Source organism: Equus przewalskii, chromosome 4, assembly GCF_037783145.1.
Source record: "Equus przewalskii isolate Varuska chromosome 4, EquPr2, whole genome shotgun sequence".
NCBI classification, from domain to species: Eukaryota; Metazoa; Chordata; class Mammalia; order Perissodactyla; family Equidae; genus Equus; species Equus przewalskii.
In genome coordinates, this window is record NC_091834.1 from 40,310,791 (window position 1) to 40,338,684 (window position 27,894).

The following is a 27,894-nucleotide window of genomic DNA, read 5'->3' on the forward strand; positions in this document are numbered from 1 at the left end:
GAAAACGGGGAAATCAGGTTCAACGGAAAAGGGAAAAAGATTCGGAAGCCTCGGACCATTTATTCCAGCCTGCAGCTCCAGGCTTTAAACCATCGTTTTCAGCAGACTCAGTACCTGGCCCTTCCCGAGAGAGCCGAACTGGCAGCTTCCTTAGGACTGACACAAACACAGGTAATACCCGAGAAGCCCGAGTATCCCTGAAATGCTGACCCCGCTTGCAGATCGGGCAGGGAGCACATCAGGAGGAATTCTTGGCCTAGTCAACCAAGGATGGAAGGAGCTTAATGACAAATGCCTTTGCTCCAGTTACGCACTTTCCCGGGACAACACGGTTTGGAATAAATGACCTGGTGTTGAATACTGGATTGGATTTGCACATCCTCCCAACCCTCGGCGACCCCATCCCAACCTAGTGTCCTTTGGTGACCAAACTCATAGTTCAATCAAGTCCTATTCTAGAGCAAAACAACATGAAAGGGCACAAACATGTAGCAGAAGGGGAAAAAGATATGCAGGGCAGGAGGCAGAATAAGACCTATGTTTTTTAAGGATCATTTTGTGGGCCCTGGGACTTAAGAACAATTTCAACTCGTTGACATAGAAAGAAAGAATTATGAAGTGAAATGTGGTGGGGGAGAAGAGCCAGCTAGCCGTAGGCTCCAATAGGATTTAGTAAAGGGACCAAGGTGCAAACTATTCATTCTAGGATGGGTGAGATGGGTTTTTCTGAAGATTGCTCTAAGTTCACTGGTTAAATCCTACTGGATAACTGGCTGGTGCAGGCTGAGGTAACTCCCTGGAGCACAGGACTTGGGAGCAATGGCAGAGTTGGAGATCAAAGAGAAATGCTCCCCAAATTACAGCCGGTGAAGCCTCAGTTAAGTACAGTTGCTGAAGTTCTCCTGTCCTACTAATTTGAAAGACATATATGGAGCATTTCAGACTTCACAGGCAGGGGCTTATGCAGGTATATTAGGACCCTGGTCATGAAACCAGGCTGCAACACCTGTGGTTTTTGTCCTTGTTGATTAAGTTAGCTGCATGGGGTAGTAGGCCTTATCTGAGGTGGGTGATCTTCAGCCAAGGGACTTCAGGTTTATGAGACTTACTGGGGAAAGATTGTGCGGTGCCTTAGAACAGATGCTCCTTAAGCTCTTCTTTTCAATTCAGTCTGCTTTCTCTTGCCATATTGCCACTGGAAATATTTCGAGTTTGATATGAAGGGATTCCTGCTACTTAATAACTTGTATTCCTCTTGGAAAAGCAGATTCCTATGGCTAAGGAATTTAGGTAAAGGAAGCTGCATCATAGAATTTCCTTCTTCAAATAAAGTAGATCTGGGATGTTAGCTTAGATATGCTCCCATCACAGATTCTTGATTCACATTTAATTTTCAGGAGCCCTTTGACTTTTAGTGACTGCACTGATAATCATGTGATGATTGTTGACCACAATTTGACTAAGCAACATACAAAGTAGGCAATGAGGGAGGTACATACAATCTCTAATCCCTACAGGATTATGGGGATATATTTATGTCCAGAGAAAGATGCTCCGTGCACAGTCTATGGCATGTGCAATATAATACATAAGTATATTCAAGGCATTTGGTTATAAATGTACACGCTTTAATCTGTTCATAGTCTTTTGCTCACTGTACATGCATAGAGATGCCAGTTTTGGGGGTGGGTAAATATAAAAACAGACTATCAGAGAAAGTGCATTTAGTTGGCTTCGATCCAAAAAGTTCTCCGTTTAAAAATCCTCCTTTAGGCTTTGAACCTGGCCATCTCATACGCTTTCATCTCATACGCTGTTGTTTTAAACCTAGACTTGCATCCAACTCAAGAGTTACAGTGACTTTAGGTATCCAGACAAGATACCTAGTAAAGGGGAAGGGGGGGGGTAGGAGGAGGGCTAGAAAGAGGTGGAGCAAGGCGGGGACTTGAGGGCTTGGCTTGCGAGGTTTTTTTTTTTTTGGATATTGCTTCCAAAGCCTCGACTGGAGGCACCGGTTCAATGTTTTTTGGGCCTCATGATCGCTGCTGCCTTTCGTTCCAGGTGAAGATATGGTTTCAGAACAAACGCTCTAAGTTTAAGAAACTGCTGAAGCAGGGCAGTAACCCGCATGAGAGCGACCCTCTCCCGGGCTCAGCGGCCCTGTCGCCGCGCTCGCCGGCGCTGCCTCCGGTGTGGGACGTTTCCGCCTCGGCCAAGGGCGTCAGTATGCCTCCTAACAGCTACATGCCTGGCTATTCGCATTGGTACTCCTCTCCACACCAGGACACGATGCAGAGACCACAGATGATGTGAGTTGTCCGAGGGAAATCGATACCCTAGGGAAACGTCTGAACAAGGCAAGGAGGATCCGGGACCTGCTTGCGTCTGCCAAATCGAGCCGAAGGAGCAGGCTCGGGAGAACTTTTATGTGTGGCAAGACCGTCTGGGCGATTGCTCTCCCTCTCTCTCTCTCTCTCCTCCCCCAGCCTCCCGTCTGTCTGTCTGTCTCACTCTTCCCTTTCTTTTCCTCCTTCCTTCCCACCTTTCTGTTTTCCTTTCCTTTCCTCATCTTCCTTTTCCCTTGAGCAGCCTCAGTAATTGATCTTGCATTTTAGGGAGAGTGAAAGAGAGAGATAGAGACTGGTTTCTATGCCAGCGCTCCTGAAACCCCTCACTGTAAGGATATTTTCCCTGACCCCTTGGGATCCAGGCTCTGAGCCTCTTCTTCTCTTTGGGAGTATCCATCAAAACGACTTTTTTAACAGACATTTTTCCCCCACCAGAAGAATCTGCGCAAACATGGCAGCATTTTTACTTGTTTAATGAGCTTAAGACATGACATGATGAAAGAGAAGCATTTTTGGACTCCTGCATTTTTATTTACCAATCCAAGACTGACCAAAAAAAAAAAGAGAGAGACAGAGAGAGAGAAAGAAAAAGAAAAGACCTTCATATAACAGCCCTTCTCTAAAGAAAAAGGAAAAATTGGCTGTGAGACTTGAATGTTGCCACAAAGGGAGCACTGCATGTTTTATCAAAATGCGATGAGCAAGAATGATGATTTAAAAAAAAAAAAAAACCACCCTTGCCCCACCCCACCCCCCAAACCCTGAACTGGAATCAGGAAAGACAGAGGAAACAACCAAAATCACCGTTCTATTGCTTTGATACCTTTACCAGGTGAATTGGTGGCATTCACTAAGCTAATAGGGACATTTATATGGAGAAACATTTCTGTATATATTGTTGAATTTTAGTTGTACATATACTTTGTATGTTTTTGTCTTCTTTCATATATGGAGTAAAAGCCACAAAATGCTGGGAGTGTCCTGTATATTTCTCTCTGTTTGTCTCTATCTCACCCCCTCTCTTCCATCCCTCCCAGTATATTTTCTGTCACTCTTAAAAGAATTCCTGTTTCCTAATGTGGGAAGCCCTATGTATGAACGTCAAGTGCCTGCAAAGATGTCAGTTTGCAGCACTTGGCATTATCTTAAGTACTCTAACATTAACCATGGAGGTTTTCTCAGCTTCCTTTATATGTTATATTTTTACTGTAATTTCTACACATATATCTATTTTTTTTAGACATTAGAATGATCTATCCCCAGGTTGACCTCTAGACATCCAGTAGTTTCCAGGGCTGAAACTAAGTGTTCTCCTTTCCCTTTCCTCAGCCAAAATCATAGAGCTGAATTTGTCTTTGTTTGGAAGCAGCTTTTTTTTTTTAACAAAAAGAGGAAAGAATAAAAGAAAAAGCAGAAAGTAAATGTACAATTATGACTACTTAATGTTTACAACCCTTTGCAAGCTAGCCAGGTAGGAAAATGCACAATCCTGGATGAAATACATCCTTCTGATCTTGTGGAAAACACAGAAATAATGAAAATGAAAAGTCCTTTCGTCATACAAGCAGGAAGCCCCATACTGCGAGAATTAATGGCTACAGACCTGGGCATCCTTCAAATTATGAACCTTGAAACCACTGAGCCATTTATCAGAAGTCAATAGAGATACTCAGAGTGCTCCATATAATGACAGCGACATACAGTCGTGCAAAAGGACAGTCACTATAATTAGACACAAAGCAAAGACTACTTACCAATATACCCGTTCCTTTTTTTGTTGAGCAACTTCCACGCTCAGTCAGTCTTCAGAATGGTTTAAAACCGATCAGTCTTGTCATTTTCTAGCATTCGCATTGTTACATTAGGAAAAATGTTTTCTTTTCTTTTTTCCCCCTTCCTACTGTGAAACTTTGGGTTCGTAGCTCCCCAGGATCAATTCTGAACAAAGCCTCCAGCTGCAGTGCCATCCAATTTGAAGCAGACATTGGGGACAATTTAAGGTTTTTATCCACAAGAAGGTTTTTTTCCATTCTCTTAAATGCAGCCATAATTAGAGTAATTTTTCATGTAGCCCGCTGATTACAGCGTTTTTACCGTCAAAGATAATTACCTGTAATTTTCTTCCACTTTTAATACTAAAAAGCCATCTTTATTTAGATTCAGGAACAGGAAAGGCGAAACAAAAGAGGGAAATTATTCTGTTATTCATACACAAATTGCAGAGACGTAGGACCTAAAATTGAAAATTAACCAAAATTATAATGCTGAAAAGAATGGAAGAGGCTGCAGAAGTACAGCTGGTAGTGGGGCTTTGCTGAATTATTCAAATTACGTTAGGGAGAAAGCTACCATACATCGAAACCAACACTAATTTTTCCTTAAAAAAAAAAAAATCCACCAGACACATGCCAAACCACTGTGAGTGCATGAAATTCTGAAACACAGCAAATGCATGTTAACACATCGGAGGTGTTGTCCTGATGCGCCTGTCACTATTTCTCTCCCTCCTAATATGAGTTTGATTAAACAAGAAATTCTGCCAAAGGGTCACCCCAGAAATGTCCTTGGAACTGGGCTTCCTCTGGGTCCTCTGAACCTCAAGGGTTAATATTTTCTCTCTTTAGAATCTATCGACCCCATAGTAAAGTGATTCCCAAGAGTGAGATTGGTAGGAGGGGCGTGGGCGAAAGGCAGCACCCTGTCACGGTGCCTACTACGCCTCCCCACGCTCAAACCTCCCCGGAGTTCGAGTTCTGGAGCCTCGTTCTGACCATATTTTCCATGTAAAAAAAGAAAGAGAGAACAATAGCTGCGGGAGGTGAGGGTGAAGGGTAAGATTTCTCCTCGGCGCCAATAAGCATCTCATTATCTTTTGACACAATTAGTCCAAATGTTCCCACCGCCGGAGAAAGGCCTTTTCGGCACTGGGGTGAGGGAGCCAAAGATTTCTCAGGCTCCTGCACTTAACATCTCTGGCTGCTTGCAGAGTCTACAGCGTCAGGAAACAGCGTCATGTATAGATAGAAGAGCCCCGCTTCTTGGGAGAGTCTTCCTTGGTGCGTTCCTAAATCAGACTGGTTCCTTGCCTCTGCAGCTCCGGTGCAGTGTCTCAGCCAATCATGCCCCTCCAACCCCAAGTTCGCAGCGTTTGGGCCCCGCGGGCGAGAGCTCTACGAGAAGCATCCCGCCCCTCCCCCCACCGCCTACCCCCTCACCCCCCCACCCCCCCCCCCGCCCCCGCTTGAGGCAAAGGCCCTGCAAAGGAACCCTGAAGGGGTTCAGAGGCCACTTAACTCCGGAAACTTTCCCCAAAGTGGAGGAAGATGTCGAAGAGGCTGCATAGTCGAGGGATTCAGACTACACCTGCCGGTGCAAATGTCTGCAAACCTGTGATACTGAAGGAGCACTGTCTAGAGCTCCGTTTGCTCTCTTAACGCCCCCAAACTTAAAATCATCGCCACATGTAAAGACCTCAATGGATTTGCCTAGGACTAGCTTTGAGTAACAATTTCCAATAGATTTTAGCTTGGAATCTCCAGCCGGCTCTCCCCACATCTTAACAGAAACCTGGTCCTTTTCGCAGTCTCCAGTCACAAGCTGCACCAAATACATCAACAGCACAGAAAGCAAGAAAGACAAATCGACTTCTTAAGGATCACATTCTCACTCAAATCCTTTTACTCACCAGAACGACAACCCTTTTACTGCTAAAGGGGGATAAAAGGTCAGAACTGAAAAATCTATAAAGCAAAGTTGCAGTCCCTAATCAATTAGAACAGCAACACACATAGCTTGGAAAGTGTGAGAAGAGAAATATGAACTGTGCCTTGAGGTATGCAAGAAATAAAAACTTACCCCCAGTGAATATCTCTTAAGCAATGATCAGGGTCTAGAAATCTATAGTGAACAGAAGCAGAGGAGAATATTTTTCTGAGTCTCAGGGCAGAAGCTCTTTCTCTATATTCTTGGTTGAGTGAGCACATCCAGGTGTGAAATTGTTTGCACACCCCAGCACCTCTTATATTGCCAGCAAAATTAGCTGTTATTACTGTCACTGTTTAGTGATGGTTAGCGTGATACAAAAAAAAAAAAAACTGCTGTAATCAAGACCTGGCGCATCTTTGCAAATTACAGATAATTGTAAACGTCCAGATTATGATAATAGCATCCTAATCCAGCCTGCAATATAATTATTACAGAGTGTTACATCTGAAACTGTCCAGTAGGGCTAATTCAGGCATTATTTAGACCCTATTTTTGCACTGCAAATGGGTTGCTGAGTTGAAAATGTACGATTGTAATTTCACAGGGCACTCAATGAGTAATGGTATAGGAAGAGGAAAATACAAAAGTGCAATGTGAACAGTAGCGATCAAATCAAACCCTGAAGGACAAAAGATTGTTTGATTCATATGGAAAAAGAAGAGTGGGAATTAGGAAAATAGCAAATCAGTGGTCTGAAGCATTACATGTCCAAATCTTCAATATGTGCAGGGCTGATTTATTTGCAAGGGCTTCTGCATCTGCTGCTGCTTGCAGTCTGAAATAATTTTTCTTTCTTTTCTTTCTTTTTTTTTTTTTTAACCTCCTGTCTTTTTTTCTTCTCTCCTAAAGCATTTCTTTGCCTTGGGGAAAAAAGTACCCCTCCCCCAAGCAAAGAATATTTGTCAGTTTCACCATTGTTTCCAACAAGACTGCCTCAGAGTGCGCCTGTCACTTGTTTATGAACATTTTCTTAAATGAATTCGCAATCTCTCTTGTCATCAGAACAAAATGCCCTCGGTGCTTTAAGTGTTCCTGTGCTCGGTCTCCATTCTCTTTCACGGCGAACAAGTCATTCAGAGCCCTAAAGGATATTAGCAGAAAATGTATTAATTGCTGCTAATTAAATAAATCCGGCTGGGAAGCCATCTCCGCTACTCCGCTTGGCTGGCTATTGGCTTTAATCCTATCATTAACTTTTATTAATTAACACCCCCCCCCATATAAACCAGTCCAACTGCTTTTTTCTTCTTCTTCTGCAAGTCACTGACGTGCTTCTTTCTGGATTCCAGAAAGTCCAGTTTTATGTGCTATTGATAAAGGACTGTCCCTGCCCCCAGATATGGTTGTAAAAGAGTAGGGTGGGTCTCCTTAAAATATGGAAGGACTGAAAAGAGAGGAAGTCTGAGAGTTAGAGCAAGAGTCTGGAGAGAGGCTGGGGCACTGTGTTGGTCCCAGAATGAAAGTGAACTGGGACTCCAGCTATTGCCTCCAGGAGGGTGAACCCTGCTCTGGCTGAGACTTCTGGAATCCGTCTGGTTTCCTGGTGGGGACCTCCTAGTCAGGGATACCTAAAGCCCTTATATCCCCAGCTCAATTATCCCACCAGGAATGAAGACAATTTCCTGGGCATCTTTTCCAGCCTCTAGGACAGTGTGTGATAATTCTCCCTCCTCCCATCGCCTCACAGACCTGGGAGCTGCCCAGCCAAGGCCACCCCACAGGGTGGCAAGTGGACGTCCTAGCTCCTGTGAATTTAAGGGCAATGATGAAATGCCCCCTGTTTAGTGACCCCTGTTTATAGATGAAAGTTGAGTCCATATCCTGCCTCTTCCCCCACCCCTCTGCTCCCACCTTGCAAAGGGCAAGTGGCAGAAATACTCCTTGGATGACAATAAGCTTCAGTGGCAGATTTCTGTCTTCTCGACTTTGCAAGGAAAAAAAATGCCTTCACGTAAATCATACCTTGGAAATTGTTTACTGCCCTTCACCCCCATCCACTTCTTAAAAAAAAAATACAATAGACTGTGTATGGTGGAGATTTGACAGAGAGTCATTACTGAAACTTGGAGTGTGTGTGTGTGTAGAATGATGTTATGAAGCCATTTTTTTTCTTCCTGTGGCGAAAGGTCGTAATGTGTGGTATTTCACGGTTTTATATAAATCTTGGTTTAGGATGTGGAACAGACTCAATAGTACATGCGCTTTTGGCAAGGACTCCTTCGGATCCCCATAAATCAGAAGTAAATACGAAGTCCCAGCGAACAAAAGAGCAGAAACATTTAATTGCTGCAAAACAGGACTCTCATCTCCTTTAAAGAGAGATTCATATAAATTCCCCCGGTTCCTATCTTCACAGTTAGAGCTCGACCTATAAAACAGGTTATTACATTACAGCCGGCAACCCTGGATGATTGAAAGGGAAGGCTCCCGCCGCCCCTCCGCAGCAGATACAATTTATACTTTCTGCCCTGTACCACAGGGGAACCTAAAGCTTATCAGATGCAAAAGAAAACGCGGCCGGGGGGCCGAGGGAGGGTAGCGGTGGACCGGCTGAGTAGAAAAATATTTAGCCAATCCCACGTGTGCTACCGCTATTTGGGCTGTTTTCGAAGCCCAGAGTTTGCTGTGACTCTGAAAAAACCAAGTACAGTGTGCAAGGACCGCGAGCAACCTGGGAACGCGAGCGGAGGGCGGGAGCAAGCGAAGCACCCCCTCCCCAACCTCCCGGGAGGCGGGAGCCTCCACCCAGCCGCCGTGGGAGGGGGTGCTTAAGGGTGGAGGAGAGAGGTGACCGCAGGCGGATCCGCCGGCGTGGCGCTCTTCCCAGAGGTGCCGGAGGGCGTCTGCCCTCAGGGCGTGCCTCCGGGGAGGGCTGGAGAGCTCTGGGTTGGCGAGATCCCAGAGACCAGTGGGAGGCGCGCGATCCAAGGGGTTGCGGGTCTGGGGTGGGGAGGAGTGTGGTGGTTGGGCAGCCCTAAAAGTCCCAATCCTCAAATAAAAGGAAGCGCTGAGAAGGCGGTGGAGAGGACGGGGCGGGCGGGGGCAGGGTTCCAGGAGGCATCCCTTGCGCTTTGGGTTGGGATGCTCAGGAGACCGAGTGGTGGCAAGGCCGGAGTAAGCTGTAGGGCGCGCCAGGAGGAGACGAGCTCGGCCTGGCTTTGGCGCGCAGTGGGTGACTCCCAGGAGGGCGCGGCCAGGACGCCGCGAGCCGTGGGGCGTCCGGTGGGATCAAAGGAGCCAAAGGAGGCCAGCCGGCGCGTCTGGGATTGTGGGATACGGGGCGGGAGAGAGAGGATTGGCATGGGCGGGGAGATTCTGGCCTGGCCTGTGTCGCCAGGAGGGGGTGTGTGAGTGTGTTGGTGTGCGGGTCAGGACGTTCATGCCTGATGCCGAGACCTGAGTGGATCCGAGTGTGGGTGGACAGGCTCCCAGACGGGCGCCCTAACCGGAGGGAGAGCTAGCGAGCGAGTGAGAGAGAGAGATCAAGAGCAGCGCGGTCTGCGGGTTCCTCTGTGTGTGTGTCTCAGGCCCTGTGGCTCAGCACTGGAGCCGCCTGGCACCCACAGGAATGCGGCTTCTCTCGGCTCCCCAGGCCGCCCCCTGTTCCACAAGGAGGTGACCGCCAGGAAAAAGGGGGGAAAGGGGGCAGAAATCCGCCTAACTCAACACGAGCCTCAAACAAAGGCCAATTTATCTGATCTTTCACGGGAGGGCCCGGGAAGCCAGCAGGGCACCGAGGAATCTCTCACTGGCCCTGCCAGCATGCCCCCAGCCTCCTGGGCTTTTTGAGGAGGTCTGAAGATGGGGGTGGGGGCTTGGGAGTCTGGCGAGGGGAGGTGAAGAGGCCCATGGAGGAGAAAGTGAAATCTTGGGGAGCACTATACTGAGAGCTAGGCAGGTGGGGACAGGAAGGGAAGGGGCAGGCAGAGGTCTGAGAGAGTGGGCTCCGGCAGACTGAGAAGACGCTGGGGAGTGGTACAAGTTTCTATTAGATATAGGAATAAACAATGGAGAGAAAGAGGGACGGTGGGAGGGACGGAAAGGGAGAGAAAGAGCACATAGATATTTTTAGACTTTGCTGAGGATCTGTTATTTTTACATCCTTGGGCGCAGGACTGCAGGGAGTTAAACTCCCCCGGGAGAATCCCCATGGTGCCAGGGAAAACCCGCTGCAGACTGGTTTGCCAGAATATTTTTGTCCACGGTTCTCCGACCAAGTTAAAAAAAAAAAAACCGCGCGAGAGAAGAGGCCATTGCGAGTGGAAGAAGTGAGGTTAGCACAAGGGAAGGAATCCTGAAACCAAGTCTGTCCGCGCGGCGTTCTGCCTGCCCCGTCGCAACGAGCCTTTAGTGTCCTTAACAACAAGCAGCGTCAAGGCTGAGGGTGGAAGGGTGGTCATTAAAGAAGAGCTTTCCTCTGCTGTCCCCAGAAGAGTGTGAACTCGCCCTTCCGTCAGCTTCACGGCACCGAGTGATTGGGGTGGTGGTGAAGGGATCTCCTTTTCAAAGCCAGGAATGGAGGTGGGGAGATGACGGGGACTGCTGGAAAAATATCTGCCGTATCCTTGTGCGGAAGGAAAAGAGCATGTTCCAAGCACATTCTTGCCATTCCCAGGCAGCGAGCGGGTGGGAAGTGTTAGAGGTGTACAGGGGGTGCTCTCCCTCCAGCTTCCCAAACGCGCAGCCCCGGGAGAGAGAGGCGCCCGCGCACGGGACAGCGGCCGCTCACAAACCGTGGGCGCAGGGTTTCTCCCCTCCGGATTCGCCAGACATAAAGCGCCGGCTTTCGGTGTCATGGAAACTCCCGAAATCCTTACAAGCAAAAAAAGAAAAAGCAGGAAATAGATCCTTCCACCTCTCCCCAATCCCCCACCCCCCCATCCTCCTATTCTCTGCCAGCGCAGAAAACAAAGTGGAGCTTCGCATGACTTTCCCCGGAGCGCCTCGCCGCCCAGAACTCCTTGGAGAAAGGAGGGCTGGGGAAAAGCTGCGAGAAACCGCCTCTCCGGCTTTGGGGTTGGAAGAGGAGGAGGGGTCCACCGCCCAGGCCTCAGCGCTTGTGCCGCTCTGGGACTGGGCATCGTGAGCCTAAAGACCCGCCAAACCATTGAATCTACCCCAAGGCCCAAGCCTTTCCAAACTGGCAGGCTAGAAAGGAAAGGGGAAGAGAAGGAAGGAATCGAGCAGAGGGAGAGAAAAAGAAAAAGAGACAGAGAACACACAGGTAAATTCCCCTCCGGGCACACAGCGTGCCTTTTCAGGTCTAGTCTCTCAACCCTGTAAGAGCCTTCTCAGAAATCCTCAGATGACAGGATGTAATTTTTTCTGTTCTAATCTTCAACCGCCCCCCCCCCCACCTTAAGAAGACTCGTTTGTCACATTTATTGCTGCCGACTTCCTAGCTGTAAAATATATCCCACGCATCTTGTAATTTCCAACATACGATTTCCCTTGGTATCCCAAGGAAACAGAGTCAGGCAGACTGGAGGACAGTCGAAGAGTGGCCTACAATTCAGGCCTAGGAGCACAGCAGCAGACCGGCTGTAGCTCTGGTCACACTGCCCGTGTCGATATATGCAGGGGCTCAGGGAGAAGGACCCGACATACGCCAAGCTTGCTCCAAGTCCTTCCTCTCTGCCCTAAAGAAGGTTCACAAAGGAGGAATCCCTGCAAACAGATTCAATTTCCCACGTTTGGAACCTGCTTTGCCACTGTTTTACATGAAAGCAAAGTAGAGGGAGCTGCTTCCTAAAAAACCATGAAGTGGTAGAGGATGGAGGGGAAAAAATTGTATTAAGAATATTCTCTCATGTGAAATGAAATCAACACAGGGCCACAATGCCTTCATTCCTTTCTACCACCTCACAATTCCCTTTCTTGGCAGAAGGAATGCCCTCCGCATGTCCTACTTGGCCTACAATCAGTAGGTCCATCACTGTCTTCAAGTCCTGTGATCCTTTCCTCTCTCTAAAAGAGCTCAGATGAGTTTATATTCACAAACCAAAGAGTCCAAGGTGCTACCAGTTGGCATGCAGCAAACATTTCAGATTTTTAAAAAATGAAATAGGAATGAGGGGAAATTTCTTTCTTTTCCCTTCATTTTTTCATCTCTAGAAGCTCCCTTTGAAGGGAGTATAATTTGTCTAATTGCTCTGGCAATACACAGAGGCTGATGGGGAGGCAGTTCTCTACGATAATTGCTTTGAGCTTAGAATTCAGAGTGGTTATTGAGGGATTTCTGCTGCTTTCTTGCTCATACACCGGGTGGGAGGGCTGTATTTAGATTCTAGTATTACTTTCTACCTGAAACAATTTGGGGTTAAACTTAAAATTATCTAAACGTTTTTGTGGTTAGGCCAAAAAACACCTAAATATATATTATACGGCAGTACTATAAACAGGCCACATATGTATATAGACAGAAAGTACAGCATCCAATATATACACATGTACAGTTCTGCATCCATGAATTTCCCAATTTCTGTTTTCCTTTTTGCCTTGTTGGATCTCTGCAGAGCTTGTCTTCCTTTAATTGCCTGCATAAAACGTCACTAGCCCATTATAAGGGGGGCCAAAGGAGTATTTTTTTTAGAAACATTTTGCTTTCATGGTCGAAATAATTTTATTTATCCAGAATATACAGTTTAATTCCTCTATCTACACTTATTTACATGGTTAAAATAACATTGAAAAAAGTCTTTTGAAAAGTTGAGGTCATAGATTTCAAGGCACCATTGATAGTGTCCACAGTTGCGCAAAAAAGTTCGTCTGTAAAAAAAGGGGGGATGGGGGTCCTTTGAAATGCAATAACTTACATGCAAAAAAAAGCTTTACACATGAATCTTTTTTGTTTCCATTTTTCCAAACTTCCCCATATGAATTCCTTTCTTTATGATTTTCTAAAACAGCAAAACACAGTAGTCCCAAAAAAGAGAGCAAGAGAAAGCGGCCCGTCTAATAGAGTGTCCCGGAGGCCAGCGCCAGCGGGTGCTGTAAGGAGCCGGGCGGCGGCAGGTGGGAATTGATTGAGCTGGCTGCGCTCGGGTACCAGGAAGCCGAGTTCTCCAGGTAGCTGGACGCTGGGGACTGGTTGGAGGTCGGAGGGTGGGCATGAGGGTGGTGGCTGAGCGAGCGGGACGAGCCCTGGGGCTCCCACACCGCGGGAGACTGCGGCGAGTTACACGCCATAGGGTCGCTGGAGCTGGGGCTGTGCTCCGGGGGCATCTCCCCGTTTTTCATGATCTTCTTGATCTTGGATCTTTTGTTCTGAAACCAGATTTTCACCTGGGTGGGGGAACAAAGGCATACGTTACCGGGACACTCAGAGGCCGCCCGCGCCTTCCCCACGGCGGCGACTGGAGGCATCTTCGGCCCCCAGGCAGCCCGGCCCTGGCGTCCGGGCCGCGCAGGTCGAGGCCTACAGCCAAGGGGCTTGGCCTGAGGCAAAGCCTGGATCGAGGGCCCCCGAGGGCGCCCTGGCCGGCTCCGCCTGCACTGCTCACCTCGAGGGCACAACCTCGAGGCTTCCGCCTCTTGTTTGGGCTAGGGAGGGGACGCGAGTGTCAGCGGCGGGGTGCGCGCACCGTAGGCCTGCGCAGGGGGCACGGAACGGCGCCGCGGTCTCCAAAACAATGAGCCGAACCCCGCGCGCATGGGGCGTGAGCCGGCTGCGCGCGCGCGTGCGCGAGCGAGTGTGGAGCGACTAGAGCGAGCTCCCAATCTCCCACCCGACTGACTGAATTCCCTCCTCGGCTCTGAGAGGTCAGAATCTGCCTGCAGAGGCTCGAATATTCTTTATTCTTCTATAGGGGGTGCTATAGAAGGGTTGGGGTGGGAGTGAAGGGAATGGGGCAAACCAGGGAAGATGTCCCCGTATAACAGCGCCCCCCACCTTGCACCCCCAAGGCTACTGTGGCCTAAAGCTCAGCAGGAGCAGGGCGTGACCCTTCAGTTTTTCCAGCCCGAGGCGACGTTCGTTCACAGCCTTTACGCGGCCTGAGACCACCGCGAGAGGCCCTGCTCACCCGGAGAGGCTCTGCATTGTGCAGAGAACCAGACTTTTCAGGGCTGCGAGAGCGTCCTAGAAATAACCCTCCCCTTGTTTCCAATCTAGGAGATTGGCCCCTCATCCCTGGAGGCCTTAAGTGGGGGCATCTCGGATGAACGACGTCTCCATCCCGTCCCCACCGTCGCATGGCGGAAACAGCCGGCCTGACTCATGGAGGGAAGGACGCGTGGTAGGGGTCTTTCTGTCTGTGAGTTTCTCGAGGGTGCTATCCAATCGGCTCCAGCCCTTCGGGACCGAACCGCGCGGCCCGGCCAGGCTGTCAGCCGGGGCGGGGCTTTTGCCCGCCGCGGCCGGATTTACCTGTGTTTGCGTCAGTCCCAGCGAGGCAGCCAGCTCCGCGCGTTCGGGCAGGGCGAGGTACTGAGTCTTCTGAAACCTTCTCTGTAACGCGGCCAGCTGAAAGCTGGAATAAATAGTCCTGGGTTTACGAACTTTCTTTGGTTTGCCATTCACCATCCTCACCTCGGGCTCGGCCGCTTCTTTCTCTAAATAATCAAAACAGACCCGGTTAGAGCTTGTCGGCAGACAATGGCCCTTTTGCAGAACCCCCAAATACAGCCCTTGAGTTTCTTACCATGCAGTTTTCACTCTATTACCCCATATCCCCACCTTTGCTTCGCAAGACCCAGAGAAATATGCCCCTCCCCCAAATCGTGGAAAAGCCAGGGAGTCTGATTAATTCCGTCCTCGGTTCACTCAGGTTCTCTCGTGGGCTTGTGCAAAGCGCTTTGCACAGCTCAGCTCCCTTCTTGGCGTCCGGGATTTAGCCCCTGCAGCGGTTCCTGCTTTACCCGGACTTGTTTTTACACCCACCCTATGCTCACCCTTGTTTCTGGGGTGAGCCTGGCCAACCCTTCCCGGAGCTTCAAGGGGAGGCCCCAGGCCATGACCCCCTTTCTGTCAGCGTCTGTTCGGGCGCCCGCAGAGGCCAGACGCATGGGCAGGGAAGACGCTAACCGAGGTCTCCAAAGTTCAAAGACCCACAAGCAAACTATGCTCCTTCAATTCAGCAGCAAGCGGTCCCGGCCGCCGCAGACAGAGGGCCGATTATGCAGTCCCCATAATCTCCCTGCAGATCTGCGAGGGCACAGATGTGTCTGGTTTCTTTTACAAATAGACTTAATAAGTTCTTGGCCAAAAGAAAAGAAAAATCTTTCACTTACGCACGAAATACAGAGACACTGAAAGGAATGAAGACACCCCACCCCCGAGCTCTCTTTTAAGTTTAGCAAAAGTCACACATTGAAAAGGAATCGGAGGTGGGGTGTTTTCGTAGGAAAGGGGCGGCAGGTCAGGTCGAATTTATCAAAGTCGTGAGCATAGGCGAGGGAAAAAGTCTTTCTGAACGCGTGTTTTACAAATGTGCCCTGGGGCCACAAGTCCCCTTTCTCAAAAGTACTGCCTTATCAGAAGTGCCCATCTGTGGAAGGGGCGGAGAACCTCTCCGCAGTGTGTGTGTGTGTGTGTGTGTGTGTGTGTGTGTGTGTGGCGAGCTCCTGGGAGAGGAAGGGTGGAGGATGAGGGCTGTGGTCTCGATTCTGCCAGAGCAGGGGATGCTAATATTAGCAGGATTATTAATGTGCTGGTGGGAAGAGATCAAACCTGACCAGCAAAACCTCTCCAAGGAGATCTCATGTCTCTCTTCCCGCCCAAGCTCACTACCCCTCTTAAACTCTCCAACTAAGTTTCAAGGCGGACGAAAAAGAAGGATGTAAGGAGGAGGAAGACAAATTTTAGGCACCTACGGAGAACGAAAAAAAAATCGCTCCAATAACGTGACCCCTCAGCAACCCTCGTCCACCTTTAAATGGCTTTTTGTTTTTGGAAATGCCTTGAATAAACCGCAAGACTCTCGGCGCGCTCTTCCTCCGGCGGGCTACAGCTCCCCAGTCCCCCACCCCCACCTCGCGCACACCGGGCACCGACTCGACGCTGGCTCGAGGCTGCTCTCAGACTAATCCTGCCAGAGTCTTTGAGGCAGCCTTCCACTCCCACTCGCACCAGCCGAGCACGATTACCGAAAATTCCAACTAACCTCCCCTTTATTACGCAAACGCCACTTGGGCTGCTTGATTCTTTCTTCTCTCCACCCTTACCCCCTTTCGAGCCTCGCTGGCTTTCTGACCAGGAAGCCGGGACTCCCACAACTGAGCCCCCTCCTCCAGGTGCCGGAGGGGAAAGACGCTGGTCTGGACCCCCGCAGTTTTCTTCTACTAAGAACTCCGAAAATGCTGGCCAGGGAACCTCTCTTGGTTGCAGAGTCCAGGCCCCCTCTCCCTTCTGCCGGTGCGCCCCCACTGCAGTGGATGGCATGGCCCCCAGTCTCCCTCCCCACCTCGCCCCCCTGGAATCCTTGGTCTCCTGTACCGCCTGCCCCCTCCCCTGTACCTGGCTGGCTGGTGGCGCTCGGGACGCGGTTGTAGGCGCCGCCGTACTGGTGGTAGGGGCTGGCGTAGCTGTAATCGGCGTAAGCTTTGGCGGGGTAGCTGCCGGCAGAGCCGTTCACGCCGTGGTACTGGTACTGGTAGGGGTTGAGCGCTTTGCCATAGGAAGCCGAGGTAGGAGAGCAGTAGCCGTGCGGGGCTCCCCCAGTGGGACTGTAGTAGTCGGAATCGGTGGCCGACGACTCAGGCAAAGTTGGCGATTCCTGAGACGGATGGTGCATGGCTGCGGACGTCTGGAACGGAGCTTGAAAGTCGCCGGATCGGATGCTGGGGACCCGTCTGTCAAACACTCCTGTCATCGCTCACAGGCGGCGGCGGCTGTCCTTGCTGCTGTGGCGGCGGCTGCTGCCTGAGTTGGCTGTGGGGCTGCTCTGGTCTAAGCAGACATGGCTGTGGGAGTGAGGAAAGAGGAGGAAGAGGAGGAGGAGGAGAGAAGGAGGCGGCGGCGGCGGCGGCGGCGGCGAGGAGGAGGCTGGGAGTCGTGGAGGCTCTGTCTCCGGCAGGCTGACTGCTGGCTGAGGCGCAGCACAGCCTTGGTTAAATCCTTAATTGCGCGCTTACGCACAGCGGGGTGGATCGGGTTCCATTGGCCAGGGCCTCAGGAGCAGCAGCAACACCCTAACTCGTCCAACTAGTTTTAGCACAACAAAGCAATGCTTAAAAAAAAGGGGAGGGGGGGAAGAAAAAATGGAGGGAGAGGGGAAGAGTGTGTGTGTGTGTGTGTGTGCTTGTGCTTGTGTGCGTGTATATGTGTTGTTGCTTGTTGGGGGAGGGGGGTCTCAGTCAATCTGTTTTCAGTGAATACCGAAGACAACGCAGAAACGCCAACCCTCAGCTCTGTAATGTCTGGAGACAATGTGTTCCAATCAGCAGCCTTGGAAAGTAGACACGTTTTGGGGGAGAGGTCGGCGACGGTCTTTCCTGGCTCCCCAGCTCCTTGTCCCCAGGACTGCACCCCAGGGCAAGCGCGGAATTGAGCACTTATATTGAAATGGGGAATCAAAGCCGGGTAGGGGGGAGCAGGAATGTGGGATAAAGGCGAGAAGGAACTGAGAACAATACTTTTAGTGGGGTGCTGGGAGACAAGTTGTAACTTACCTGCGTTGAAAAATTGCGATTTGGGCAAAGACAGACAAATTTGCGGGAAGCACTCCTTGGCACGAAATGAGTATTTCTCAAAGGAGGGCTGGATAAGGATGCTCAAGAATGCATAGCGTCCATTCAGAGGTTAATGTCAGAGAGTTCCTGCAACCGTAAATCCCTACAATGACTTAAAAAAATCACGGTCTTAAGCACGAATAACTTAATGAAACCCAAATTACTGGTCCCCAAGAAGAGCAGGCCACCCCACATCTTGTTCAGTATTCTCCCCTGTTTGGATGCTGTTGGAATAGAGGTTCTGTAACTCTATATTCAGTGGCCAAAGATTCCTGCAAAAGTGAATCATCCACTTATGACCTCTCATTCCTCCAGGACCAAATGGGAACCCCAAGAAGACTGGGAAGTAGACAGATAAAAGCCTTTTGCGAAGTTGAGTGAAGCCCACGGATATCCCCGTCCTGGCTCCGTAGATGTGGCACCTGAAGGCTGGCCTTTCCGTTCCCCGGGCCCATGTTCCCTACCCTCCGTCTGTTTATTTCCTGCAGCAAAGACATTTCAGCTCACAAGCAAAGGGAGAAAAGGCTCAGGAATCAAACACTTTGTTCTGGTGGTCCAGAGTTTGCTTTTCATAATGTGTCACTCTTGCTCTAGAGGTGATCCAGCTGGGAGCTTAGAAATCTAACCTAAATCAATCTACCACTCCCCATTTTCCGCCCCCTCAAATAGGCAGCTCCAGGAGTTGGATCCTGATTTGGGCTCTGTCAGCATCTACCTCCAGGGGATCTGAGGCTGGGAACCAGGGGAGCTCCACCAACATCCAGGGTGAGACTGTGGCCTCTCATCACTCTCCCCTCCACCCCCAACCAAAGAAGAAAGCACCTACATTAGTTGTGTCTAGTGTTAGTTTAGCCTCACTTTGGCTGTGGAGCCACTCCAGCCCAAAACAGGGCGACAGGGAGAGGAGGGTGGTGTGTCTGGAACTGGGAGCAGGATGCCAGCCCAGCTCCAGAACTCCAAAGCTGAGCAGCCACATGTGCACAAACTCCATGCCTCTGCCATATGGGCACCGGAAGAGCACAGCTATTGTGGCACTGCCCTTTGGGGGCAACTTCAGGTGGGTGTGCACAAGGAAGGGGAGATGTGTCATCAGGTCCTGCAGTGCCCCTCCCCCCACCCCCACCTGAGTTTCCTGCTTGCCACCTGAGTGCCTTGGATTTCTCTGAGATAGACGCCCAGGCAAACAGCTGCAGCTGTCTGCCCATCTTCACCCCACGATGTCGATTTTGGCACGGATGTTCACTCTCTAGATTTAGGCTGTGAGGAATTACAGGACATTGGGAAATACTGCTAACCCCGTCGGGCTTGCAGTCCTGGCCTCTGCTCTGAGGAAGTTCTGGGGGCCCATCGAGTCACCTTACATCCTACTATTTCATCACACGAATGGCTTCACCAAAGCGATGCCAGGGATGGTTCAAAGCGCCTTGTGGCAAAGGCAAGTGGCACAGGGAGCTTGGCGGCCTTCCACTGGTCCTTCCACCCCAGCACTTTTTATTTAAGATTTAAAAGTTGCTACGTGGAGAGAACTAAGGTCAATACGGTTATGCTAAATAGGGTGTTCCTAGCAACATCCTTAGACCTTGCTGAGAAGGCAGATTCCAACCAGGATGGAATCAGAAGCTGCAGAGTTTGGGCAAAATTTAGAAGTTTGGGATCCAGTCGAGAATACAATGTTACAATGTTAACTTAGTCTAGACCTTGCTAAATTTCACTTTTCCCTCTGCCAGAGAAAGACATTCTCTCCCATATTTTACACAACACAAAAAGGAGTGGGGAAGAAGGCAAGAATTTTACTTCTTTGTTAGGATTCCTAAAGTGTTGGCCCTCACGCCACAAACCATTTGTGCAAAGGCCAATTCTGGGTGTGTTTCTGAAGGTCCAGAGCCTCGACTTTCTTAACTTTGTTCTGTTTCTTTTCTAGGTTAACCCCATTTCCCCAAGCCTTTCCTTAAAAGCAGCGGGAGGGAGAGTGAGCGCTGATTTAAAAGGAGCCGGGAGTCTTTTCACAATTCAATCCCATTGCATTTCACATTGTAATCATTGTAGTTTTACGCACGGCCAGCACCCGGGCCTGGTCGTCGCTAGGACCCACACTCTGGGCGCACATGCGCTGGGTATCCCTGCTTTCAGGGTAGCAACTTTTGCTGGTACTGTGGGTGGTTCTGACACCAACGGTCGGAACTTTGTCTTAAAGCCAGCGGGCCGGACGCGATTGCCTCTTTGAAAACCCACCGACAGACCCAACTGTGGAGAAACAGCCCCATGGCATCAAACTTCCCCAGAAGTGCGCTGCCCGCTGCGACACGTAGGACGATTGTGAGTAATTTCGTCTCCTAGTAGCCGAAATTTGCAAGGGGCGGGAGAGAGTGGGAGCGACGGACCCTAAGAGAAGTGCAAGTCTTTACCACGAGCGCCACCCAGTGTCCTCAAGGAACAGCGCGCAAGAGGCAAACGTTTTCCAAGCTCAGTCACTGGCCTGACCGCGCAGGCTGGTCCTCGGGGTTGGAGTCCACTACTACGTAGCTTTCCTTCTTTCTGCTTCCTGCAAATATTTCTCTCCACTCCCACGCCCTGTCATTCCTTTCCTTTACTCCTCACACATTCATACTCTCCCCCCCCCCTCACCCCCCCCGCCCCCATCGGATCGCCTTTCTCTGGGTCTCCATGAAATCCGGCCTTTTGGGAGAGTAGTGCGCTGGGTTCAATCTCCTCAAATTGGGTGACTAGAAATAGTTGCAGGTGACCCTTGTTTCCTAGACAGTTCTAAAGGAGCAGGCTCTCCTCTGACTAGATGAGGCGCTCTCGAGCCTGCCGGTGCTTCACTACTGCGGTGAACTGGAAAGATAGTGCCACTCTGAGTTTGCAGGGAGAGTGCCTTGGGAAGGGTGGGGGGAGAGAGTTTCAATAGCTGCGGTAATTCAGTTTTCTCCCTCTGGTACATCTGGAAATCTATTTACTCGTAGGCATGCTAAATGTAGAACATCCTTGCCTTTGGGCTTGAAGCTCAGACAAATCAAGGCACCTGAAAAAACTATTTAATTTATAAACTTAAGATCTTTTTAATATGGAAACTAGTTTCATTTATTTAAAACATTGTACACATCAGTTGGATGCACATAATTCAGGTAGATAAAGGACCCCATAACATGATACCAGTATTAAATATGCAAACGATATAAACAACGCTTCTTGAGTTTGGAATTTTTATCACTGGACTCCTTGTCTTTTAAAAGCCCTGTTCTAGGGGCTGGCCCAGTGTGGTAGTGTTAAGTTCCAGCCCTCTTGGCACAGATGTTAGCTCAGGGATGATCTTCCTCATCAAAAAAGAAAAAAAAATCCTACTCTTGGCCTGAGGCTTTTTTAAAACTTTTTATTCACAATGCTTTATCCATTACTTTTCTTTATCTGTCCAGTGAAAAATGCTCTTAGAGCAGTTCACTGTTATTATGTCTTTATTGATCAAGATTCATCCAGAGCACTTTTCATCCCAGACATCTCAAATACAAACAAAGCTGGTTACATCATATACTTTGTGGAGATAGATCTGAGTAATCATTTTATTTACAATGGAGCTTCATTTTTCTTTGAGCTAGATTACTAAGACCATTTAATAACTTAAGGTAACAGCCCTGAAACATTCAATTTGATGTTTGTCTAGAAGAGACACATTTCCATGAATTGGGATGAAATGAAAAGACAGCAGTGATGATTGTAAAGTGATGAAGGCTTTCAAAAGTATCACAAGTTGTTGGTCATTGGTTATGGCAACTTAGCTTAATGGCCTTTGGTTCTCACAACAGAGAGCCAGGTGCTTGGATCTGACATTCAGAGGTGGTTCATCTTCTGAGTTAGCGAAACTGTTTAATTCCCCACCTAGGTTGAAAGTTCTTCCCGTGCACTCATGTGGCTGAACAAAGTAGGGCCAAGCCAAAATGTTTTGGAGCCGGTATGAATTGACAATGGGCTCCTCCAGGAAGGGAGGTGAGGGGAAGGGGGTGTGGGGAGGTGATGGAAAGGATAAGTACAAAGAAAGATTCCTCCCATGCTGAAATTAATTTCAGTACCCCTTGCCCTCAAGAAAAATGTGTTTGGAGTTAAAGAGCATCTCCAACAAAGTAATCTCAGAGGATTCACTAGCAGGCAATTATATAAATATTCTGAATAAATTAAAAATCCCCAGAGAGGAAAACGATTTTCCACTTAATTCCAACCTAATAGGATTTTTCAGTTTATTTCCAAGCGATAGTGCGGATCATAGACTTCTGCACATTTTGTTTTTATAATTAAGACATTAAAATGTGTTTATTCATTTAACTGAAACATAACTGGATAGGAAAAGGCCTTAAGTATCCACTCAAATCTATTCTCTATGAGAAGAATTTAATATACCACAGCTGAAAACACTTCAAGTTCATCTAAGTAGGAAGTAAATGGGATTATATTATTATATGTCTTTGCAAAGTGAAATTGAGTCAGATTCTTCATCCTAAACTGAGATTTCATCTGCTTGAAAGGAAGGTTTGGCTGTGATACTATTTACAAAACCTTTGTTCTCCTTAAAGATGTATAAATATTCCAATTAAAAAAAATACCCCTTGTGCAGTTAAAAGAAAAGTAATTGGCAGACAGGAATTCAGAGCAATGATCCAGCTCTGGCAAGGAAATGGCAAGAGTGAAGCTTAAGTCATCTTTAATAACATCCTAATTCCAAGATCAATTTAGAATTTTAAAGTTCATTGATCCTAAGCCACTGTATTTTTATGATCTGACAACACTGTATGCAAAGATGTAAAAAACCACTTCTAAAATAAAATCCATTCCGATTTTTCAAACACTGTGAGCTGGGTAAAACTTGGCCCACGACATATATGTACACAGGCAGATAGTATAATTTTATAGGCATTTTTGTACTCTGTGTTAATTATATCATTTTAATAGATTAAAACAAACAGCAAGAAAATACAAAACCTTTTTCTACAGCTGTGTTTACTACCTTATACATTTTATAAAGAAAAAGATTCTTAAACAGGCAACCCCAGCCTGAGATAAGAGGTTTCCCTGCTGTGTTACGCAGCATAATCAGTCGAAGGCACAGTGCCCACCTGGACTTGCATCCTTCTGTGCTCCTGCAGAGGAAAATTAAGGCAACAGAAAGGAAAAAGTCAATAGCTTTCCCAGTGAAGTGTAGCTGACACAGCAATGGAGTCACTTTTTAAACCGTGGGCAGAAAAGATATGGTGCTCTACTTGTGCCCAGAATTTTTGTGATAATCAACTTAGATAGTGCGTGGGCAGTTGAGCCAAATTTTGCTTTGGCAACATCAAATCTTCAGTTTTATTTCACTGTCTCAACATAGCAGGCTCTTGGATGGTGCATTTAGCAAAGTATTATAAATCTATTCATTCACCTAATTTACTGCCACATTCTGGTTTACAATTTTAGGTATGTGACTGCATGTACTCAGTGATTTGAGTGCATTTTCACAGTTTTATCCCCAATTGATGTATGCATTTCAGTTGGTTACTTAGGAAATCAGGGAACACTTTGGTTGCTGCTGTGACTTTTCCACAGACTTCACTTTGCAAGCAATATACTGTGCATCTACATGCAGTCCTGTTAGTCTAAAATGGGATGTGGGGAGGTTTGGGGTGAACGAAATGGGTGAAGGGGATCCAGAGGTATAAATTCCCATGATGAAATAAGTCAGGGGATGCAGTGTACAGCATGGTGACTATAGTTAATAGTGCTGTATTGCATATTTGGTAGTTGCTAAAAGAGTAGATCTTGAAAGTCCTCATCACAAGAAAAATAAAATTTGGTAACTCTGTATGGTGACAAATGCTCGTGTCGTAATCATTTCACAATATATACAAATAGCAAACCTTTATGTTGTACACCTGAAACTAATGTAATGTTATACATCAGTTATACTTTAATAGCAAAAATAAAATAGAGTTTAAGTATATCTGGAATTTTTCTTACAAGTTCCAGGAATACTTGGAACCAAAGTGGGAAAAGGTCCTTCTTTTTATGAAACTCAAAACTTCACGTAGACACAGAATATATGCAGATATTGCATTAATATCTCTCCTAGAAAACAAAGTGAAGGTGGAAATCAACAAATTAAATAAACAAATAGACACAGATGAGAGTGGCTGTATTCATACATGTATACATGGCCGTACGATTCTTTCTCTACACTCTTCCTTTGCCTGTTTTGTTATTTGAGCCCGTCGCTGCTTGAAGGGTGTACTGTTTTACAGCCTTTTCACACTTGCCGTTGAAGAGTTTCAGACACTTTCAGAGTCAGGTTATAGAGTAAGCGTGCTAGGTCACTGGTAGTTAACCTACCTAGTAAACTTGAAGAGCACAGGGAGAACTTTTTATCATTGAGAAAAAGAGATGAACCAAAGAGGTCATCTTTGCTACAGTGATGATATTTTTAATGGAATTATTCCTTAAGCCAGTCAATTAGGTGTAAAACTGGGGGGCGGGGGGGGAAGTATTTAGTAATTAAAATCATCTGGTCATTTTTCCCTAACTTACAAGAAAAATGGAAAAGATTAGAAGAGAAATAGTCGGAAGGATGGCAGGCAAAAAGATAGAGCGAGGTGTTAACATCCACCGTGCTCTCTCTGAATTAGAATGATCACTGGGATGGCACTTAGGAAAAAGCACTTGTCCACCCAAGGATTGTCCTTTGGGGAATACTTCCCAGGGAAGTTGGAATGAATGGAGTAGAAGGTGCTAATGACAGTTCTCTTCTGTGTGACTTCCTTTTTTACTAGAGTCGTTAAAATCCAAAGTGTCCCTAAATATCATAGTCCAGGAAAAATGTTCTCTAAGTTTTTCTAAAATGTTATTGGGCTCCATTCCTCTTCAGAGTCTTATGGTGAACATTTGGCATGTCTTTTGCAAATTTTATAGACCTTTAAATGGTTTTTCCCAAAGAGATTTCATATATAATTCACTTCTACTTTTACAGCAGCCTTGAGAAGTAGCTATGTTAGGCTGTTATGGGTGGTCTTCAACTTTTATGTATTTGCCTTTCATTTAACTTGAACTTGCTCATATTCCATATTGGCCCTTATACACCACCCTTTATTGGTGGGTTTGAACCATGAGTGGTGGTGGCACTGCCTGCCAGCCACTACTGTTGGGAGTAAAGTGCCCATGTGTGAGCATTGCTAAGTGAGCATCCCTTTCGTGCCACACTATGCCTAGGAATATCCAAGCATAGAATTGCTGGCTCGTGCGGGGCTGCCATCTCTCCATGGCTGAGCTAATCCCTCTTTCTCTCTTACGGCTGTCCTTTCAATCCTCACTCTCTCCTTGGGAACGAGAAGCTGAACATTAAGCTTGCTTAAGCTTCTGCCCATGTAGTTTAGTGGGCCCCTGAGAAAGAGAGATGCCGGGCTCAGCTCTCCCAAGCCCACGGAAAACAAGCTGCCACCTCCTCTGGACTCCAGGTGGTTGGGCCAGAGGGACGTAGCGCTCGTAGGAACCACAGCCAGGGACTTTATGTTTGTTTAACTCTTTAGAAATGAATATCCACTTTCCAATAAATTTATTTTGGATAAAATGTACTCCTTGAATACCTGTTTGACGGATTAATAAACTGAGGCTGAAAGAGTCTACTTTCATAATAATAATACCTTGAATTTGCTTAGAGTTAAAATTTTTTTTTTAATCTCAGAGAGTTGTCAGATAATTTAATATTTACCTTCACAAGATTCTTGAGAGGTAAGTAGAGCAATGAGGAAACTGACTTCCTATCTTCCTGTTTGACATACCCTCCATATAACAGTGCTGTTACCTAAGATTGCTCAAAATTTCCCGTGGTTAAAATGCTATCTGTACACACACACAAAAATGGTTGGTCATAAACTGAAGCAAATTTTCTACTCTTTTAATATAAAAAATAACAACATTCATTAGGCATTTACTGTGTGCTAATTGCTTTGCATATATTCTTTCATTTCATCATTACAACAGCCTGTGAGCAGAAGCTATCGTTATCCCATTTCCATTTAGGAATGTAAGGCAGAGAGGTTAAGAATCTTAACTATGCTCCCTTGGCTAGTAAGCTTATTGCATGGGAAATCTCCAAAACCAGAAATCCTATACCCTGTGGAAAATAAAAGCAAAGAATTGTGGCTTTAGATACCAGAATAACATTTCTGTTGCTCCTCTCCTTTTATTTGTGTTCTTAGGCCTAAAGACACATGTAATAGTTCGTTTACATCAACAATTTCCTTTCCCTTTAGTGATTCTCACTTTTCTTAAGGATCTAATTGCTGGATTTGAGCATCCACAACTTGGAAATTTGAATTGAGATATGATGTATATCTAGGGGTTGGGGGGATCCTTAGCATTGGAGCCAGGAAAATTCAGAGCAAGTTACTTGAATAGAAAGCTTAATTTCATAACTCATGTTAAATGTCAATGGACATTTAACAAATGACAAACCCACATAAAACTGAGCCGGAGATCCTATTTCACCATTTGCCTCCATTCTTTCCTTTCTCCCCCCAACCCTCCTGCCTTTGCATTCATATATGTATCTCACACATCTATCTAAAGACTATTCTGGCAAAATTTTTGGTTTCTTAACAAAGTTATGTGTAGGGTGACCATATATTGTATCATTCAAACTGAGACACATTTGCAAGTGAACAGAGAATGGTAATAATTACCCTAAGACAACAGAAGTAACCTAGAATGCTCCTGGCCAAATCTTGATTTTGTGGTATATTTCTAACACTCCCCAAAGTCTTTCAGGAGGCCATCTTGGGAAGTTCTGTCCAGTAGCCTGCATCATGGGAATTTGCATGGTAGGCAGAGCAGAGGTTTTGTAACTGCCTTGGGGTTGAGCTATTTGGCCTGAATGCTGGATGTTAGGGATGGTAAGGACCACCACCTGTGGTTGTGTACTGCACAAGTGTACCTTGATGAAGGGAGAATGGGAGCTGAAGTCTAGCCTGCACCATACTTGCCCAATCATGTGTCCAGGCAAGGGGCTGTATCTGCCTCAAGAAAGGTGCATCTATTTCTAACTCACACAAAGCCACCACACAGACTGGTGGAATCCCCAAGTACAACCAAATTCAATCCTTTGTCTGACTTTTCCTAAGTGTCGACTCGATATCCTTTTTTTCATTTTGATTCTTATCTTTTTAATAGTCTTGGCAGAAATTGCGCCTCGATATTTTTAAAATCATTTAATCTGAATCCCCCACGTAATAGAAAACTTCAGAGAACTGAAACCTGAGGCTCCCAAATGCACAGAAGTATACTGAAAACTTTTGTTTTCTTTTCAGCTTGGACCTTCCTAAGGCTTTTCAAAATCTGGTATATGGAGAGGACAAATGCTGGTGTCTAAACTGACTGTGTGTGTAAGGGCTGTAATTCTTTTCTTCTGTGAAGTGTGCCATGTATAACAAAGATGTCTCTCTTACTGCCAAGCTTTCTTCAAAGAATGAAACTTGGAAGACTGTTACCTTTCACAAAACTTTTTAAATGTACTCCCTGCCCTTTTTTGCAAAAGAAATGACTATCTGGTGCAATTAATGTTGGACCATAGACCCAAAGAACAATGAACGTTTCAAACACAAATTGCTTTTGAGAATCATAGTCCTATTCTGGGCTTTAAGACATTCATGTAGGAAATTAACAGATAATTTTAATAAAAACTCTTTGGATAAAGAAAATTAGACGAGGAATGCCAGTTTGTCTTTTAAGTTGCCTGAGCACATCTGTCATAACAGACGTTGCCCCAGATTGTGGAACCCTTTCCTTCTAACATCTCTTAATGGTAGTAGAACTTACAATGCCATAATTTCCTTTCATTTTTGACAGTGTTATACTATCTTTATAGACTTACACTGACAGCATTTCATCTTGACATCATTAGATCATCTCACCTGACTTTCGCTTGGCGCACATCATTGCATTACGGTGATGGCGCTATACAATTACCAGTGAAATGAATAGGATATTAACATGATTACTGAAAAAAAAAGTTAGCACATAGAGATATAGCATTCTGCATTTGAAAGCATTTTATAGCTGTTAATTAGTCTGCCCAACGCTCCTGGGATCCAGTGAAACT

At 46.9% G+C, this 27,894-nt stretch overlaps 2 protein-coding genes and 1 long non-coding RNA gene across 3 annotated transcripts in view; 1 reads left to right on the top strand and 2 right to left on the bottom strand.

Annotated features, from left to right (window-relative positions):
- Positions 1 to 3,319, top strand: part of DLX6 (distal-less homeobox 6) — a 5,426-nt gene extending 2,107 nt beyond the window's left edge. Inside the window, exons 2-3 of the mRNA XM_070615675.1 lie at positions 1 to 171; positions 2,062 to 3,319. The exon at positions 1 to 171 is cut by the window's left edge and continues 23 nt beyond it. Coding sequence (XP_070471776.1) covers positions 1 to 171; positions 2,062 to 2,313 — 423 coding nt within the window. The 3' untranslated portion in view covers positions 2,314 to 3,319. The remainder of the gene's footprint in view (positions 172 to 2,061) is intronic.
- LOC103557373 (uncharacterized) overlaps positions 1 to 4,325 on the bottom strand; it is a 67,592-nt gene extending 63,267 nt beyond the window's left edge. Inside the window, exon 1 of the long non-coding RNA XR_011539036.1 lies at positions 4,103 to 4,325. This is a non-coding gene — a long non-coding RNA (uncharacterized lncRNA). The remainder of the gene's footprint in view (positions 1 to 4,102) is intronic.
- Positions 4,326 to 8,365: 4,040 nt separating this feature from the next.
- Positions 8,366 to 17,158, bottom strand: DLX5 (distal-less homeobox 5). The gene is made up of 3 exons (XM_008529870.2): positions 16,570 to 17,158; positions 14,482 to 14,666; positions 8,366 to 13,397 (listed from the first exon to the last, which is right to left on the bottom strand). The coding sequence occupies exons 1-3, from the start codon at positions 16,922 to 16,924 to the stop codon at positions 13,068 to 13,070; spliced, it is 870 nt and encodes a 289-aa protein (XP_008528092.2). The 5' UTR covers positions 16,925 to 17,158; the 3' UTR covers positions 8,366 to 13,067.
- Positions 17,159 to 27,894: the final 10,736 nt, after the last annotated feature.